This window comes from Hippoglossus hippoglossus, chromosome 10 (genome assembly GCF_009819705.1).
Source record: "Hippoglossus hippoglossus isolate fHipHip1 chromosome 10, fHipHip1.pri, whole genome shotgun sequence".
Classification (NCBI taxonomy): Eukaryota; Metazoa; Chordata; class Actinopteri; order Pleuronectiformes; family Pleuronectidae; genus Hippoglossus; species Hippoglossus hippoglossus.
This window is the reverse complement of record NC_047160.1, coordinates 16884765-16901581: the sequence shown is the minus strand read 5'-3', so window position 1 is coordinate 16901581 and position 16817 is coordinate 16884765. Positions and strand designations below refer to the sequence as shown.

General features: G+C 44.9%; 1 protein-coding gene across 4 annotated transcripts in view; it reads right to left on the bottom strand.

Annotated features, from left to right (window-relative positions):
- Window positions 1-16817, bottom strand: part of LOC117769153 (A disintegrin and metalloproteinase with thrombospondin motifs 2-like) — a 112978-nt gene that overhangs the window by 61377 nt on the left and 34784 nt on the right. For all 4 annotated transcript variants that reach the window (XM_034597846.1, XM_034597847.1, XM_034597849.1 and 1 more), the window contains exon 3: window positions 630-804. In XM_034597846.1, coding sequence (XP_034453737.1) covers window positions 630-804 — 175 coding nt within the window. The remainder of the gene's footprint in view (window positions 1-629; window positions 805-16817) is intronic.

Genomic DNA, 16817 nt, shown 5'->3' with positions numbered 1-16817 from the left:
CTTTTGTGATGACGTTCGCGTCTTGAGTATTAAAGCCTTTTTGAATACAAATTCTTCCCTCTAATCCGAGCGGATACCGGCTTCGTCAAGCACTAAACATTGCTTCCTTCTAAAATAATGTTCCCTCTTGTGGTTTGTTTGTTCATTTATTTCGTCTGTGGAGTGAAAGATTGAGGCAGGCGCGATGAGAAAAGCAAAGAGTCGGGCGATAGCTGTTAATTGTTAAAGCAGTGGATGAATCTAAAAGAGGAGGGTGTTACCAATTCTCACTAGAAAATTAGTGTGGCGACAGGAGGATGTGTCTGAGTGCGTGTGGGTGTAATCTTTTTGACAGCAGGGTACGCTCACACTGTGCCTCACAGTGTTTTCATACAATAGTGAGATATGATTATATAATCAGGTGTGCATGAGGGAACAATGCTTTAATACTCGTGTGAGCTTTATTTTGAGGAGGAGACCTGCACGGAATTAACAGGAGAAAAGTCAAAACCAGCAAGACCTGAATTAAAAATCTTTCATTTTCATGTTGGTTCATCAGGACCTTTAAGTTGAAATGAAGTGTGCCTGTGTAGCATCCTGGGAAGGGTGTGTGAATGCGGAGCGGGGCACAGTGCGAGCCGCAGACTGACCTCTGGCGTGGAAGTCTGCCGCCTCGCTGTCGATGGGCGCCTTCTTCACAGCTGAGGAGCGATAGACGATGTGCGTCCTTCCTCCTCCTCCCTGCACCTCCTCTTCTATGACTCCATCGCCCCTCTCCACCGGCTCGATAAAAAACTCCTCTTGCTCCGTCCTGATCATTCCGGCCTGAAAGAGAGCGGAGAAAATTAATTGGATGACACGACAGAGCGAGTAGGTAACCACATATAGTAACACCAAGCTGCTGGTCCTCCCTTGTTTTCCCCTCACTCCCTAATTTGAAGAAAGAAACACCCCATTGCTTGACTCCATTGCGGTGCTTGGGGGGGGGGGGGGGGCATGCTGGGAGAAGGAGGGGACAGCAGTGATCCCTCCTGGGGTCCTGAGGAACGCCAGAGTGACACCTGACATCACAAATGGCCAACACAAGAGCAGGAGATGAGACTGTCCCACTCCCATCCTGAACTAACACATTCTGTCAGGTAATTCCCCAAGTCCACCTTGCACACACACACACACACACACACACACACACACACACACACACACACACACACACACACACGCACATGCACGCACACACGCACACACACGCAAACTCACAGGAAGGAGAGAGGAGGAAGCCTGAAAGCGTTGGAGAGGAGTAAAGGAGCGTGCATAGAGAACACACACAAGAAAAGGGAGTTGCGTGCACATACACAGGGAAAACAGGCTCTGGGAAAATTGCCCGTCACTCTCCCTTATTCTATCTGTCTGTTTAAGACAACTGGTAATTACCAAGGCAACGCGCTGCTGTAGGGGGAAGCCATGGGGGAGAACACACAGAGAGGCTTTGGAGAGGACGAGCGCAAAAGAAAAGAGAGGGATAAATGAAGAAGAGAGAAAACATCGATATGATCAGTGACTCGTCTGGGTCTCCCTCTGCTCTGACAGGAGATGGAAGGGAGGATGAGCAGGCTGAAGAGAGGAGAGTCAGCTGATGATAAAAATGTAAAAAATACCGTCTGCGTTACAAAAGAATGTGTGATGAAAAGCGCACTGCACAGGGTTGTCAGGAAAGAAATCGTCGTTCGAAAAAACTTTATTTCAGGGATTCTGCAGGTTTCAACAGGTTCAATTTAGGACTTGTGAAAACCATAATGAAGGAAATTTAAGACCTACGTAGAGTTCAACCCCAATATTTATTTCCCCTAATATTTAAGAATAAGTCCCTAATATCTTATCGTATTTAAGACTTTTTATGGCCTAAAATTCAGATTATTACATTTTAGAATTTGTAATATCCTGCGGAATCCCTGCCAATGTCAACATATTTTTGTATTTTTGTGAAATGTTTTTTCTTCATCCAAGCTGAGCGATTCAAACTGGTGCTTTTAATGTCTTATGGGTGTAAAACCCTCGAAGAAAAACTGGAAAAAACCCAATTAGGAAGTATAACACATCCACCAAGTTGACAACATGAAGATATGTGCAACAAAAACAAGTAAATAGACAGACACCATTGTCAACAGCTGAACACAATAAAGGATTCTGGGGTCTATTGGATTTTCAGTGTAAACTACAGATGTTCCAATACCACTGTTCTCTTCCCAGTACTTATTCTGATACCTGGACTTTGTATATTGACTGATATGAGTACTGATCCGACACCAGTGTATTTAAAAAACACAATTATATACTCGCTGCAGTATTTCCTGCAGTATTAGAGACATTTGTGATGCTGGTGTCTGCATGTCCTCTCTCTCCTGTAAACAACCTGCCCAGCACCAAACAGGTGGTGAATGTAGTGACACATTGGAACACTTAAGAGCAGCTTAAGTACTTAAGTTGTTGTGTGGCCAGAACCACAACTCTAAATGAATGATGTTATTTGACACATCAACACGTTTCTGCCCCCCCCAAAAAAAAAAGAAATTCAGTTACTCCAGGAATGCTGGATGGATACAGACGCATCACAAATACTGGAATTACACAATCATAATGTTAAAAGTTTTTTTAAAAAGTAAGAGCTAGATTATTGTTTATTGTTTCCCAGGAAAACTTGTCCTTGTTTTTTGAGTGTTTTGTCGAACTTGACTTTTGGAAGCACATCTCTTGATGCGACTATCAGGTGAATGGGTTTCTCTCATTTTGCCAGTGTTTTATTTATCAGACTTGTGTTCCCTTACTGGTGCCTGTGGTGTCAAACTGTTGAAGGTATTTTTTCATTTTGCTTGTCCCATCTGTTTTGCAGTGATTTCTGAGTGTGTGCAAATCTGTGCCGATTTGAAATAAAATCGAGTGGATTAAAATGTGGTTTGTAGCTGAGATTCATAATGTGGCTTTAGCTGTAAGGTTTGCTTTAATTTAAGGGGACTGTCGGGCCTTGGCGGAGGAATGCTCCTCACTGAGTGCTATTGTAGTTACATAATGAAAAGACACAGATATCAAGTATTGATATCAGTTATTAAATCATTTGAGCTCTAAATAAAATGGAGTTTCAGACCTTGCATTTTCCTTGAATATCCCACTGAGGCTGATTTAAAAGAAACTGCATATTAACAAAAGTGGCCACTGAAAAAATAAAAAGCTCCTCTCTTCTTTACTCTCGTCCTCTCCCATACCCTCCTCCTCCTCTCTCTCCCTCTGTCAGTCTGAGGCTTTGGTCCCAGAAGGATGTGGACAAGCCGCTGACCTGCCCTCTCTCTCTCTCTCTCTCTCTCTCTCTCTCTCTCTCCATCTCTCTCTCACTCCACCTCTCCCTCTTCTCATCCCTCCATTTCCCGGAGCCGTGGTGCAGCATTCCGATCGCGGCTGATGGGTCTGCGATGGTGCATGCGTTCCCACCCCAGAATACCAAGCAGAGGAGAGAGGAGAGCTGTGTCAAAGAAAAAAGATGACATGCGGGACTGGGAGACGTGGTCGGATCGATCAGACCCAGCGTACAGGGGGTGGAGGGTTGCAGAGAGGGGAAGGTGTGAGCGGGCGGAGGAGCTGGACACGTCCTTAGGAGAAAAAAATCCTGATGTGAATTAAGCATCAAAGCTTCTTCACACATTTCCATAGTGAGAGGCATCGTAGGAGGGGATTACAAGGAGGCTCGACCAAACACCATGTCCAGAGCACTGAGAGAAATTCAGACTCATCACAGCAAACTGGCATCTGTTATGAGTTGGGTTATACAAAGACATTTAGGGCTCAGGGCCAATAGTAATGAGCTATCGATTAAGACCAACCACATTGTTGGAAGTTTCTGACGTTTAACTAATATACATAAGTGGTAGGAAATAACCAAAAAATGTACTTTAAATCTATTTTTTAAATCAGAAAGGGTCGAGGCCCAACAGTCCTCTTGAATTAGATCCAGCTCACATACTTAGAATCTGTAGTTTTTGCATTATGCTGCTAAGTGCTAACTAAAACATGACTTCCATGACAGAGATACTGTAACTATGCATGTGTCTAAACACAAACTCAGAAACTACTAAAAAAATTAAACCTGTATGGTTGTCAATGTCTGGGAACTTGGTGAGTTTTGACGACTCTGAGAAAAGCAGGTTATCATTTGTCGTAAATTGCTTCATCTGGGGAATTGAGAATAAAATGTATAGTGCAACAATTCAAATAGTGTTGGAATCTATTCAAAAACCTACTCTTTGTTTGTAGGTGAAGAATATTCATGTTAAGTTATATCTTCTATAAATGGCCACACACTCACGCTGCAGAGTACGCAGGACATGAAAGTATCTCGTGATTTTCCGTTCACCTGCTACTAAAAGAAATTCTTCAGTCTGTTTCAGAGAATGTAACTGGAAGCTCTTTTCTTATTACAGTGAAGTCATGGTGCTCCTTGCGCTGATGAGCCTGACGATGTCTAACAAGGTTTGATGAGTTAAAAATTTAGTGAATTAGACCTGCTACCCTCGTGAGACATTTCAATCTGTCAGCTTCCTGCATCTTATTGTCTCGTTGTCACCTGCAGTGATTGTAACTAGTTTAAACTGGTAATTGCACTGCATTGTGTCTTTCTTCATTTCTGCACATATTGTAAACATGTGTATTTATTTTATTATATATATTATTATCAGAATATTATTTTTACTTCACACAGGAAGTATCACTGCACATCTGAAAAGGTCATGGCTGAGTATTTTCTCCATACACACACATACACACACACAAACTAGTACGTGGGCTCCACCCTTATATTCAGTCAAGCTGCATCAAATTGCACACACTCATACAGTATATCAGTCCTTTTTATCATCAAGAACCATGAATTATTCCCTGGGAAATCAGTGAAAATGTCAGAGACACCAGCGTTAAAGAAAGTGAAACACATTTGTCCGCATCTGTCTCAAGATTTTCTGGGTTCTTCCTCGGCCTATGTCCTTTCCTTACACCAAGTCTTCGAGAAATCTGTTCAGTAGTGTCTGTGTAATCGTACTGACAAATAAAACAAATAGACATGTCCGATAACCTCCTCAGCGAAGATACCAATCCACTGACCTTGTAGTGGGGAGTTTAAACAGTTATCTTCCTGCAGTACCTTGGCCCACTGAAAAGTAAAAGGACCATAAATTGCCTGGAGAAACTGGTCTATATTTTCTAAGAAGGAATGAAACGACTCCACTACCTACATGGCTAGAAATACCGTCTTAGGGATGATTGGAAATAAAACTCCATCATTAGGAATAATGAGAGAAATTACATCCAAGAAATGTATCATCAAGATTAAAGCAGGGGGAGAATAATCGCACATTCTGCACAGAGCAACCTGCACCAGTCCCACATGCTCACAACTCAACGTATATAATTAGGGTGTCATTATTCTCATGGCCACTGCGATGGCGACATAAACCACAACCCTCCCTTAAGAGACCCGGGGCCCATCTGCAGTCTCCAGATCCGGATCCTACACATCCAGTGTCCAGTTACAACACGGGGACCCTCGGCGTTTGCAGAGCTCTATTTGAAGACGTGAGCGGAGAGTAACACGAGTCCTGGGTAAGTGTCCTGTGGGGCACGTGAGAAAGTGGAGTAGAAGAAAGGCGGTGCTGGAGTGGAGGAGCGGATGTTGTGGTGACGATCAAAGTCGCACCCGGTCGGGGCCGTTCAGCTCTGTCCAGTGCAGCCAGTCTCTGTGTGTGTGTGTGTGTGTTTGATCTGGTGTCACTATGTGTGTGTTTGATGTGATTCATAACCCTGCTACTGCTGCCTCACTTCACACACAGTGGCACACATGCATCCACAGGCAGCCAGTCAGGGCAGACACAGTCGCACAAACACACACATCCCCACACAAATACAGCTTTGATAGTGACTCACTCACACTGTGTAACCCTCCAATTCATTCACCCTTTGAGTCACAAGAAAAATCAGGCTTACACAATAGTAAAGCTGATTTGAAAAATTCGACACACTTCAGAGGGAGAGATTAAAAGGACACGTCACCCGCGCGGGTATAAGCACTGTTTTATTTAATCACATCAGCAGCAAATTGCACCTTTATGGTCCCCCGCCAAGCTCGGAGAAAGCCAAGTTTTTGTGTTTGGATTATGAATATGGGCTCTGGCAAAAAAAAAACAAAAGTAGATTTATATGAAATTTATGAAGGCGGCACGAAGCAAAGCTATTTTAAACATTCAGGGAAGCTAAACATATAAGACATTTATGACCCTTGGCAAACCTTTCCTCTCTGCGGCTTCGCTCTCACAGGAGAAAGAAAGGTGGGGAGCAGCAGGAAGCCGGACGACGGAGAGAGAACCGCAAACACGGTTCGAGTGTTAAGAAAGACTCATTAAGTGAATTAAATTATTTGTCTTGCGTCCTGAAGAGTGAGGCGAGTACCTAATCGAGGATATGCAAGGAGGGGCGACCGATGCAGCAAACAAAACTGATCAAATGCAAACACAGGGAAGGAGGGAGGCCTTGTAATAATTAAACCTTCTCCTGCCCCCCCCCCCCCGCCCGACTGTCCTCTGTCAGCTGCACAAACACTGACACACACATATTCAGGCCCACAGACGATGACAGGGTTGCGTGTGTGTCTGTGTGCGTGAGTAGAAGCCTGATGCCTGTGTGATCTTGGCCGTGCACAGACATAGCGATGCGGGCCCATCCCTGTCGCGCAGCTCAGCTCATTACGCAGAGTGGTCCTCTAAAAAATGGTGACTGGGAAAAAAAAACAATACAGTAAGCACACACCTATATGACCTAGAGTCGTGCAGCTCGTTCCCAGTCACCCTCTGCTTTCTCCACCTCATTTGCAAATTGTTCATCTTTGAACCTACATTTTTTTTTCTATCACAGCATGTCAGAGAATAAGCACACACACACACACACACACACACACACACACACAAACACACACACACACACACACACACACACACACACACACACTCCCTCACACACACACACACACACACACGTCTGGGTCGTTTTCACATTTTAACTCTCATCTCAGGCCCTTAAGGAAGACGCGACCTATCCAGACCTGGACCTATAACCAATAAATCATTTAGAATAGTCCAATTCTGACGGAGCGTTTCTATTTTAACCGGAGCGACTTTTCTAGGCTTTACGTCACTGGTTTAGCAGCCCAGGAAACTCGCAGACCAATTGCATACGTTGTAAGTCATCTCACGTGATGCCACTCAGCCAATCACATCTGTGAATTCCGATGAGCATAGACAGTGATAACTGAGGACAAGTAAGAAAAGAAAAAGAAAAGAAAAAGCACCTTGCTCGAAAAAGAGAAAAATGGTGAAAAGAGAAAAAGGACAAACTGAGTAACACTGTTTTTTTAAATCGAGCTCTTATTTAATTAAAAAAAATAAGCTTTCTGGTGTGTACTTTCTCTTCTCTTAGTAATTATGAAAGTAATTGATATAATGTAATATAGAGAACTTATCTATAATCCCTCCGGTTCAATAAAACTGATGCTATAGACATTATGGTGTTATATCTGGACCTCTCAGAATATGAATTGATTACTGCTGCCCTAAGAAAGGATGGGGGGGAGAGACAACATGAAACTGGGAAGACCCTCTGTGAGCCCCCACAATGTCAAAGTTATCTCCAGTAAGATTGTCCGTCTCATGAGTCCGACCCCTTTCTGTCTCTCTACCCTCCATCCTGATGCCATATAATCTGTTTATCCATCGCTTCTGCTCTACTCTTTTCTTTTCCATCTCTCCTTCATCTTTTCTTACAAGTCCATGAGTGCTCCATACTCAGTCGGGGTGAGGACGGGTCAGGTGTTAGAAAACAAGAAGATAGACAAAAGGCAACAGAGCACTGCCCATATTATTTAAACAGGACAATTGGATGGTGAGCCTAAGAATAGCTGTAGTAAGACAAACCTGGTTAGCCTGACCACATGATGTGTGGAAATGTTGGTTCAGCGCGAGACGCTTGACACAGACAGAGAATACAGTTGCTGACAGTCTGGCAGATAGACTGAGAGACACAGTGCCAGCCAGACAGGCGTTGGTTTAAAGGAGGCTGCCTCAATATTCCGTTCTCGCTTTCTCTTTCTCTCTTTCTCTCTCTTTCTCTCCAATTCCTGTTGTTATTCATCAGGACAGAAGCTCCCTCCCTCTGTTTTCTGTCCAAACAGAGATTATGAATCAGCAGTATGAGGAAGGGAGAAGCAGAGGAAATGGAGACAGAATGAGCAGAGGAGGTAAAGCTGAAGAAATGTGTGATGACCAGCAGGGGAGAGGTGACACAAGAAAGGAAGCAGTAGGTTTAAAAAAAATAAACAAGACAAATTGAAAGTGAAATGAGAATTAAGATTATACAGTTAGAGAAAAGAAAAATAGACAACAAGAGTTGAATGAATTATATGGAGAAAAGTTTAAAGCAAACAAGGGGGTAAATATTTACGAAAAAGAGATTCGTAATTCGGGTAATTTTCTCCATAATCAGCTCAAACACTGGAACAAAACAAAAGTCCTCCTCCACCTCCTCCTCCATCACTGTTCCTCCCTCTGTCTCACTCCTCTCGTTCGTTCCTCTCAGCAGTCTGACAGCTTTACCAACAGCAAAAGGCTCTTGGCCGGGCCAACGTGGAGGAAAGTGTGGGAAATGCTTACAAGATCCACTCCACACTTGGTCTGCTCTCTTTTCTCTTCGCAGGGTGCTCAGGTATTAGCAGAGGGCCCGTGCTTTTGTAAAGAGGGGGGGGGGGGGGGGGGGGGGGGGGGGGGGGGGGGGGGGGGGGGGGGGGGGGGGGGGGGGGGGGGGGGGGGGGGGGGGGGGGGGGGGGGGGGGGGGGGGGGGGGGGGGGGGGGGGGGGGGGGGGGGGGGGGGGGGGGGGGGGGGGGGGGGGGGGGGGGGGGGGGGGGGGGGGGGGGGGGGGGGGGGGGGGGGGGGGGGGGGGGGGGGGGGGGGGGGGGGGGGGGGGGCGGTTTGCTGAGAGGCCCAGAGGCTCTACAATATAAAACTGATATACTGTTGATTAAACTAGAGTCCAACCGCACAATCACAAGCCTGCTGTTTCTGATCTTGTTTTACGTTCACATCATCGCTCATGTCAAAGTGCCATTGTGGAAAGCTCAGGACTACAAACAGACGATGGCCGTGCACCAGAGGCAAACCCCTGAGGAAATGCACGTTATCGGGCTAACTGCTGGTTTAAAACATGGAAATCTTCATTTTAGCTGTTACGAAATTTGGGAAGAAGCGGATTTCCATGATAAAAGTGTTGGAACATATGTAGGATTCTGTCTAAATTTGTACTACGTTCACTTTAGCATCACATATTATCGCAGCATTATCTTTCTACTACTTTCAGACATGAACTGAACTCAAGATAAACTCCTGACGTTCTCCGATGAGCCTGTATGTGAGAACGTCAGAATGAGGGTCTGGACTTCTTCCAAGATTTTCCCACCAGCCCTCTCGTAAAAAGGGAGAATGTCGAATGCAACAGACCAAAACTGAACACATCAAAAAGAAAACAAATATCTCCCGATAAAATGCACTCCCCTACACGGAAGACACAGACAAGATGTCAAGAGAAGCTTTTGGTGATGTTTTAACTCCATCTCACGTTCTTCCTGACGGTACGTTTGCTTATTGTCATGGAGATCAGACTGATAAGGCTGATACATATAGATTAAAATGAATTGTAGTACGACAAATTCATTCCCTTTTATTTCTTCTAAACCATCGTGAATCTGTGCAGTAAAATAACAGCCCAATTGGTTTGTAAGTGAGAAGACTGACACGTTTTAGACGACTACAGCTTAATCTTTACAGATCTTTAGCTTTTGTGTAGTCCCTGCCATCCTGTGTTCTTGCCAACACTTACTCTCAGACACACACACACACACACACACACACACACACACACACACACACACACACACCACACACACACACACACACACACACACACACACACACACACACAAAGCACCGGCCAAGCACCCATCAACCCCTCTTACCGCCCAGCCCAGCCATCGATCATGTGTGTGTGTGTGTGTGTTGGTTTGTGTGTGTTGTGTGTGTGTGTGTGTGTGTGTGTGTGTGTGTGTGTGTGTGTGTGTGTGTGTGTGTGTGTGTGTGCGTGCGGGCTTCCGGATTGATAAATGACCCCGATTATGGCGACTGACCGCTCTGTGTTGCAATCTAAGTGCAGCAGAACAGCTGTTCCCAGAGCAGTGTTGTCTCGAGCAGTGTGTGTTTAATATAACAGCACTTTTGAATTACAAGCCAACCACAGGCCTGGGATCTGCCTGTCCAGTAATAATTACACTGCTACACCTGGAAACGTTAGCAGGACATGTTATCTATATCATACAAATATTCCAAAATTAAGAAACCGGTAATTTCTAATGATAGCATATTTAGATCTCTGCTTATTTGCTCCACTACAGTTGTTTTGGATATGCTTTTAATTTGAATTGTTGGACTGTGGATAAACAATGTTTGTCTGAACAAGAGTCTGCGATAAAACACAATAAAGCTGTTATTTCTTCTCACTTTGAAGAGATCCCTCTGTCTTACTTACTGGTCACTCCCCTTCTGTCTCACTCTTCCACCCACCCTCCTGACCCTCTCTCTTGCTCTCTATCCTCTCTCTCTCACACACGCACACACAGTCATGCATCCATGACTTCCGAGGATATTACATTGACTTACTTTCATTTAAAGGATCTAAGTCTTACCTAAACTTGTCCAACCCTAACAGTTAACCTAACCTTAGCCTAACCTTTAATCATAGTGTCCACCTTAAAATGTAATGATTTACATACTAGCTCTTTTTCCGATGAGGACATCAAGTCCTTATAATGTGCTGTAACCGATTTAGGTCCCCACAACGTGAGTATTACCTGGCTACACACACACACACACACACGCCACCACAGATCCACACCCATCCTCATCCTTATCTCTACTCTATCTCTTTATCTCCACATCTATTGATATACCTGTAACCTAGCAACAGAGCACAGCGAAGACCCTCCCCCTACCTGCTCGTTGCCTGACTGCTGAACCTGACAGCCAATCAAACAGTCTCAGGCGGCAACACGAGCCAATCAAATGTTTGCTGGAACAGGGAGTTGCCCCCCCTCTGCACTCCACGCTTTTTGACCCCACATATGGGCAAACGAAACGCGGATGTCCATGCACATGCACATGTAACGCATGCTTTTCGCACACAGCACCACACTACACGCTCGCACACTACACACACACACACACACCACACACACACACAACACGTCTCTTGAGGCCACCAGGAGAATCAGAGGATCTCACTGACTTGCCTGTTGAATTCATAACAACCAATCCTTCATTAGCAGAAAAAGCTACCTGTGGAACATATTACACTGTGAGTGTGTGGTTGTGTAACTGTTTGATTACAAAAAGCAAATGCACTTCCATGATGACATGCATCATTTTGCTCAAGGGCCTGCAGAAAATGCAGAAATGAACAACGTGCACAGATGAAGCTGGGTGAAGTGTATTTTTATATGGGAACAAGCTCTCTGTGTATTGTCAGTGATATTTCTTCTCTGTGGGAAAGAGTTACCAACATCACGCCTGATCAAATGTGTCCTCTGTGCTGGTCTGTCTCTCTGACCACTGCCCACTACATCTCCATTTATTGCTCTCTGCGTGTGACGATGAATGAAATGTGCGTGGTGAAAGAGTGTGCTCACGCAGTCACACCCGATGTACTCTTGTGGTAAATAATAATAATAACAAATCAACATGTGCCTGTCCACACTGGCTTTAGTGGCTATGTGCCTAAATACATCAAGTCGTGTTGTGTTTAAAAACCTCAGTGACTTTTTTTGTAATTTTGCAAAGAACCAAATATACGCACAGGGTAAAAATCTGTAATTATTATTTGTGATTCTGCTTCCTCCAGACATTGTTTTTGCACTTATTTAGTTCATATTTATGGTTTATTATTGCACAAAATGAATGAATAAAGGAATGATACATAAATAAATAAATTATAGTAGTATATGAAAAAATCATTCACTCTGTTATGCCGAAACAACAACTTACACATCTTTATACTACAAACCTCAACTTACTCATGGATGAAAGTTGTCAGTATTTAAGTATTGAAGTGCAATCGGACCAACAAATCTTGGTATTTACTCTCTTAAATATATTTCATCTTTTCACAAAAACTATTAATGGCTGGTATTCCAGGTATGAATCTGTGTAGATTACCAGTGTGTGGTGTGTGTGTGTGTGTGTGTGTGTGTGTGTGTGTGTGGTGTGTGTGTTGTGGTGTGTGTGCGGTAGAGTGCTGATGATCTAGGAGACGAAATGAGTGCAAACTGGGCAGTTCTGTAATTGATAGTGCTTTTTCCATGTCTTCATGTCCTCAAATGGGACACTCCCCCAATAATGTGACAATCCTAGTTTTTTGTTACAACCTCTAATTTCAATTATTTCCACTTTGTTCTTTTGTTTTTTTCTGAATTCAGCCACAAAATTGTCCAAAAACTAAAAAAAACTAAATGATAATTGAGCATTTAACATTTTTCTCTCAGCATTGGCTGAGAGAAAATCTATATTCAGCGACTACAGCGGGGGTTTTTCCACACACTACATATAAAAAGTTTAACACTCTTTTCTGTAAAATCATAGTCAATAAAGGTCATCACGTAAAAACCCGTAGTCACATCACAGCACGCTCTATGAAATTCCGTATGCATGAGGTGAGCGCGCCACCGCCAGAGGCCGACACTGGTGATGTTCCCGGCCCGTAGGAACTTGGTGGGCAGCAGGTCTGTGTGGTGGTCAGAACAGAGAGAGGTTTACAGAGACGAGGGGTGGGGTTGGGGTGCAGAATGTGTGTGGGGAGAAAAACACTAACAGAAGGTGAGGCGAGACAACTGATGGGGGGCCATGAGACTGAGATGTACTCGGAAGGGGGGGGGGGGGGGGGGGGGGGGGGGGGGGGGGGGTGGGGGTGTTTGTGTGTGCGTTTGTATGTGTACATGGGGATTATGTAGGAGATATTGCATAAGCGCAGGTGTCAGCAGGTGCATGCAAGCACTAATACAAAGTGGTGCATTGGCATCTATGTGTGCGTGTGTGTGTGTGTGTGTGTGTGTGTGTGTGTGTGTGAGAGTGTGTGCCTAAGGACAATACTGCTCCCTCATTACCAAACTGTTTCCTCCAGTGCAGCACTAATGAGGAGCCTCACCGTCACCATGGTAATCAAGGTCAAGCCTAGGCCAAAAATCACACACACACACACACCCAGACTAACACAGTGTGCATGTGCTTACGTGTGCACATCTGGAATAGGTGACACATTTACAACATGTCGCTTCACTTTTGTATGGATTTACCCACAGGAAAGAAGGAGGAAGACCATGGCAAAAGCAAAGAGGCAGAGTTTTGACGGATCCCACATGATGCACACAGTTTCAAAGGAATGATGTGGGTGTGATGTTAATGTCCCTCTTGTCTCCTCCTTCCCCTCCTCCTCTTTCTGCGAGATGAAGATGGAGAGAGCGTGAGAGGAGAGGATGCGTGAAAGACAGGTAGAGTCAGGTAGAAAAATGAAGAACAGACAAAAGAGGCGTAGGGAGACAAAAAAGAAGGGGAGGGGGAGGAAGACAGGGTGTGATGTACAGGAGGAACTAGGCTGGGAGGGGAGGGGGCGAGGAGAAAGAGAGGGAGGAGTAATTAAATGAAAAGAGCAAGACTTAGCTCTTTAGTCTCATCCCTCAAGACCGGCCTGACACTGCTACATCTAGCTAATGTCATAGCAACAGGGAGAAAGGAAGTCTAATGGGTGCGGCGCAGAGAAGAGGAGGAAAGAGCAGGTACAGACGGAAGTTAGGGAGAAAGCAAGTGGGTGAGGAAGGGTGGATGGAGTCACGGAATGGAAGAGAAGACGGAAGGAAGGGTGAAACTGGGAGAGAGATGAACACTGCAGAGTCAAGGACAGAGACATCAGGCGAGAAGTGAAGGGAATGATATAAACATGCAGGAAAGGGAATGAAAAAGTAGGGGGAAGGTAGAGAGAGAGAGAACTGGCAAAGAGCCAGAGGAATAAAGCCACGTCGTCCCCTTCTCCCTCCCTCTCTCTCCTTCATCTGTTGTGCAGGTGTACCTGTGTTTACCATTGTTTCTATATCTAATTATCCCCTCTGCATAATTCACTGGAGTATCAATAATTCAGCTTTAATTAGCTAAGACACACCAGACACAACCGGGCCTCACTTAGCGCAGACGGGGCATCGAACGTCACCAAACACACACACAGTGGGAGCGGTTCAGATTAGGGTGGCCTGAAGAGGGAGGGGCACACATGGAAACATGAGCAAGAGACCCGATACTGGTGTAAAGCCTGATGAGATCCTAAAGGTCATGTTGAGAGAAAGTTAACATTGTCTGAAAGTAAACTTTTCTACATGTTTGGATCTCAGGTGACGATGGATGAGTTCTCTTCCTGAGCATCTTATGCTGCTTATAGACTCCTGAAATTATCCAGAGGGGCTGTATTTGAGAAATGAAGTTAATTCCACTGGAGATTTAAACTTTCTAAGCTATTTCTATTTAATTGAAACCACTTATAACACTGTGATCATATAATTTAAACCCAATGGCATTTGACAAAGCTGTTGGTAGATTCCATGGTCTTTTTCAGTATGGGTGGGTCATATACCAATTGACTGAGCCTCTGCACTGGACTTCTGAACTGGGATCACATAATGACTGATGTTTGTTGAAGACGACCATGCAACACAATCAAAAGCTGTGGGTAGAGCCAGTCAGTGGACTTAAAAAAGAAAATACTCTAAAAGTAAATGCTTCTGCGTGGCCTTTGTCTGATGTAATACTCACAATAGTCTCCTCATTAACACAGTGAGACGCAATCAGGTGGATTTTACTAACTAAATACAGTAGATCTCAAGAGATGTTGCTTTCAGACGATTCACTCGGTACAACACAGGATGTATGGGATATCGTGTCCCGACTGAAGACGCCTCCATTCACGCCTTTAAGGCAGATGACGTGTGACGCCATATGTGAGGCCCCGCCCAAACACATAGACGTCCATTAAAACTGTCATTCTTCAGTTTTTATCCTCTTAACTTCGCTAAGAACACCTCACCTTGGGCTAACTAGGTACTGCTAGTTACTTTTTCAGGCTACTGACAGCTTGAAGTTAGCTTAACTGCTCTTGTTGGTGTTAGCCATTAGTGCCTTGACTGGAAAGTGTGGCTGCCCGCGGAGCGCTAATTTTGAGTTTCTATTCCGACTACGAGCTTGTGCTTCTGGATGAGCACCAAGCCTAAACAAGCGAAGAGGAAATCTTCTGTTCGCCATGTCTTCAGGGGTGCGGCTTCTCCCTGCACGAGAAGGACCAGCATGAAGCATGTCCCGCCTGCCTGGGCATTGTCCCTGCTAGGAGAGCGTTGACTGAGCCTGATGCGTGTGTATGTTGTAGCCAGCTCCTCCTCTCTTCATCAATGGAACCGGCTTTGAGTTTGAGCCTGATTCCCTCATAGGGGACAGCCAACCGCAGCCGGTGCTAGTTCGTCCTCACGAAGATGATGACATGCTGGACATCAGTCTAAACTCGCACAGTTTGTCAAAGGACGAACAGGAGAGTGTGTCACGGGGTCAGTACCATGAAGACCATGTCACTGCTGTGTCGGTTAACCAGGACAACACATCATTCTTCTCTCTGTTTCGCCGCGCTGCTGAGCAACTGGAGGTGGAGTGGCCTTCTCCTCCACCGGCTCAAAAAACCTCCCTACTTTGTTTTCGGAGCAGACTTCAACATGGAGCAAGCCGTTGTCCACCGGCGCGTAGACAGTTTCTGGATTTGGATTGAGCTGAGAAGGCTGGATTAGTCATCTCACGGCCTATGGAACCATCTTTGACCGCTTATCTGGCCCCGTCCCGCAACCATGGTTTTGGCGGTCCCACATTCCTCCCTTCCAAGCACTGATGGTTCTCTGCTTTTGCAGCACAAGTCATCTGCCTTAAAGGCGTGAATAGAGGTGTCTTCTGTCAGGACACACATACATTATGTGTTGTAACTCGCTGCTCTCCTTCAGGGAACAGAAGTTACAGTCATAGCATTTCGTTTATGATGGCAGTTGTTAACATCTGTCAGTGCTCAGAAAAATCAAAACTCCCAACGGCACCTTGTTGAGCAAAATTTATGACAATCTTTTGGCAGCAACACTTCTGGCAAACGCACCGCTGGACATGGACGAAAAAGAAAGAAAAAAACATCAAGAAAATGTGCCACAAATCAAATCTCTTTCAAGTTGTTTGAGCTCCTTGGTATGAAAGAGTCTGATGGTCATTCACATCCAGCGAAGAGAGAACGAAGCAAGGCGCTGACAGCTTCATCTCTCTCTCTCTCTCGCTCCCCTCCACCTCTACATCTTCTCCGAGTCTTTATATTTCCATCGCTGGCAGGTTAAGTGCAGAACTGTGACTCTTAAAGCTGCCTGTTTTATTCGTCAACTCCCTCTGTATTTTCCACAGACACTTGCTCACACACACACACATACACACACACAGACACACACACACGAAATTCCCACAACAGCATCTATGCGGTAGAGACAGATTAGCAACTAGGACCAAAGCCACTATAACAGATTCCTGCCTAGAGCTTATGACTCATGTCTGTGGAGTGTTTCTGTCTGTACAGTATGTGTGTGTGTGTGTGTGTGTGAGAG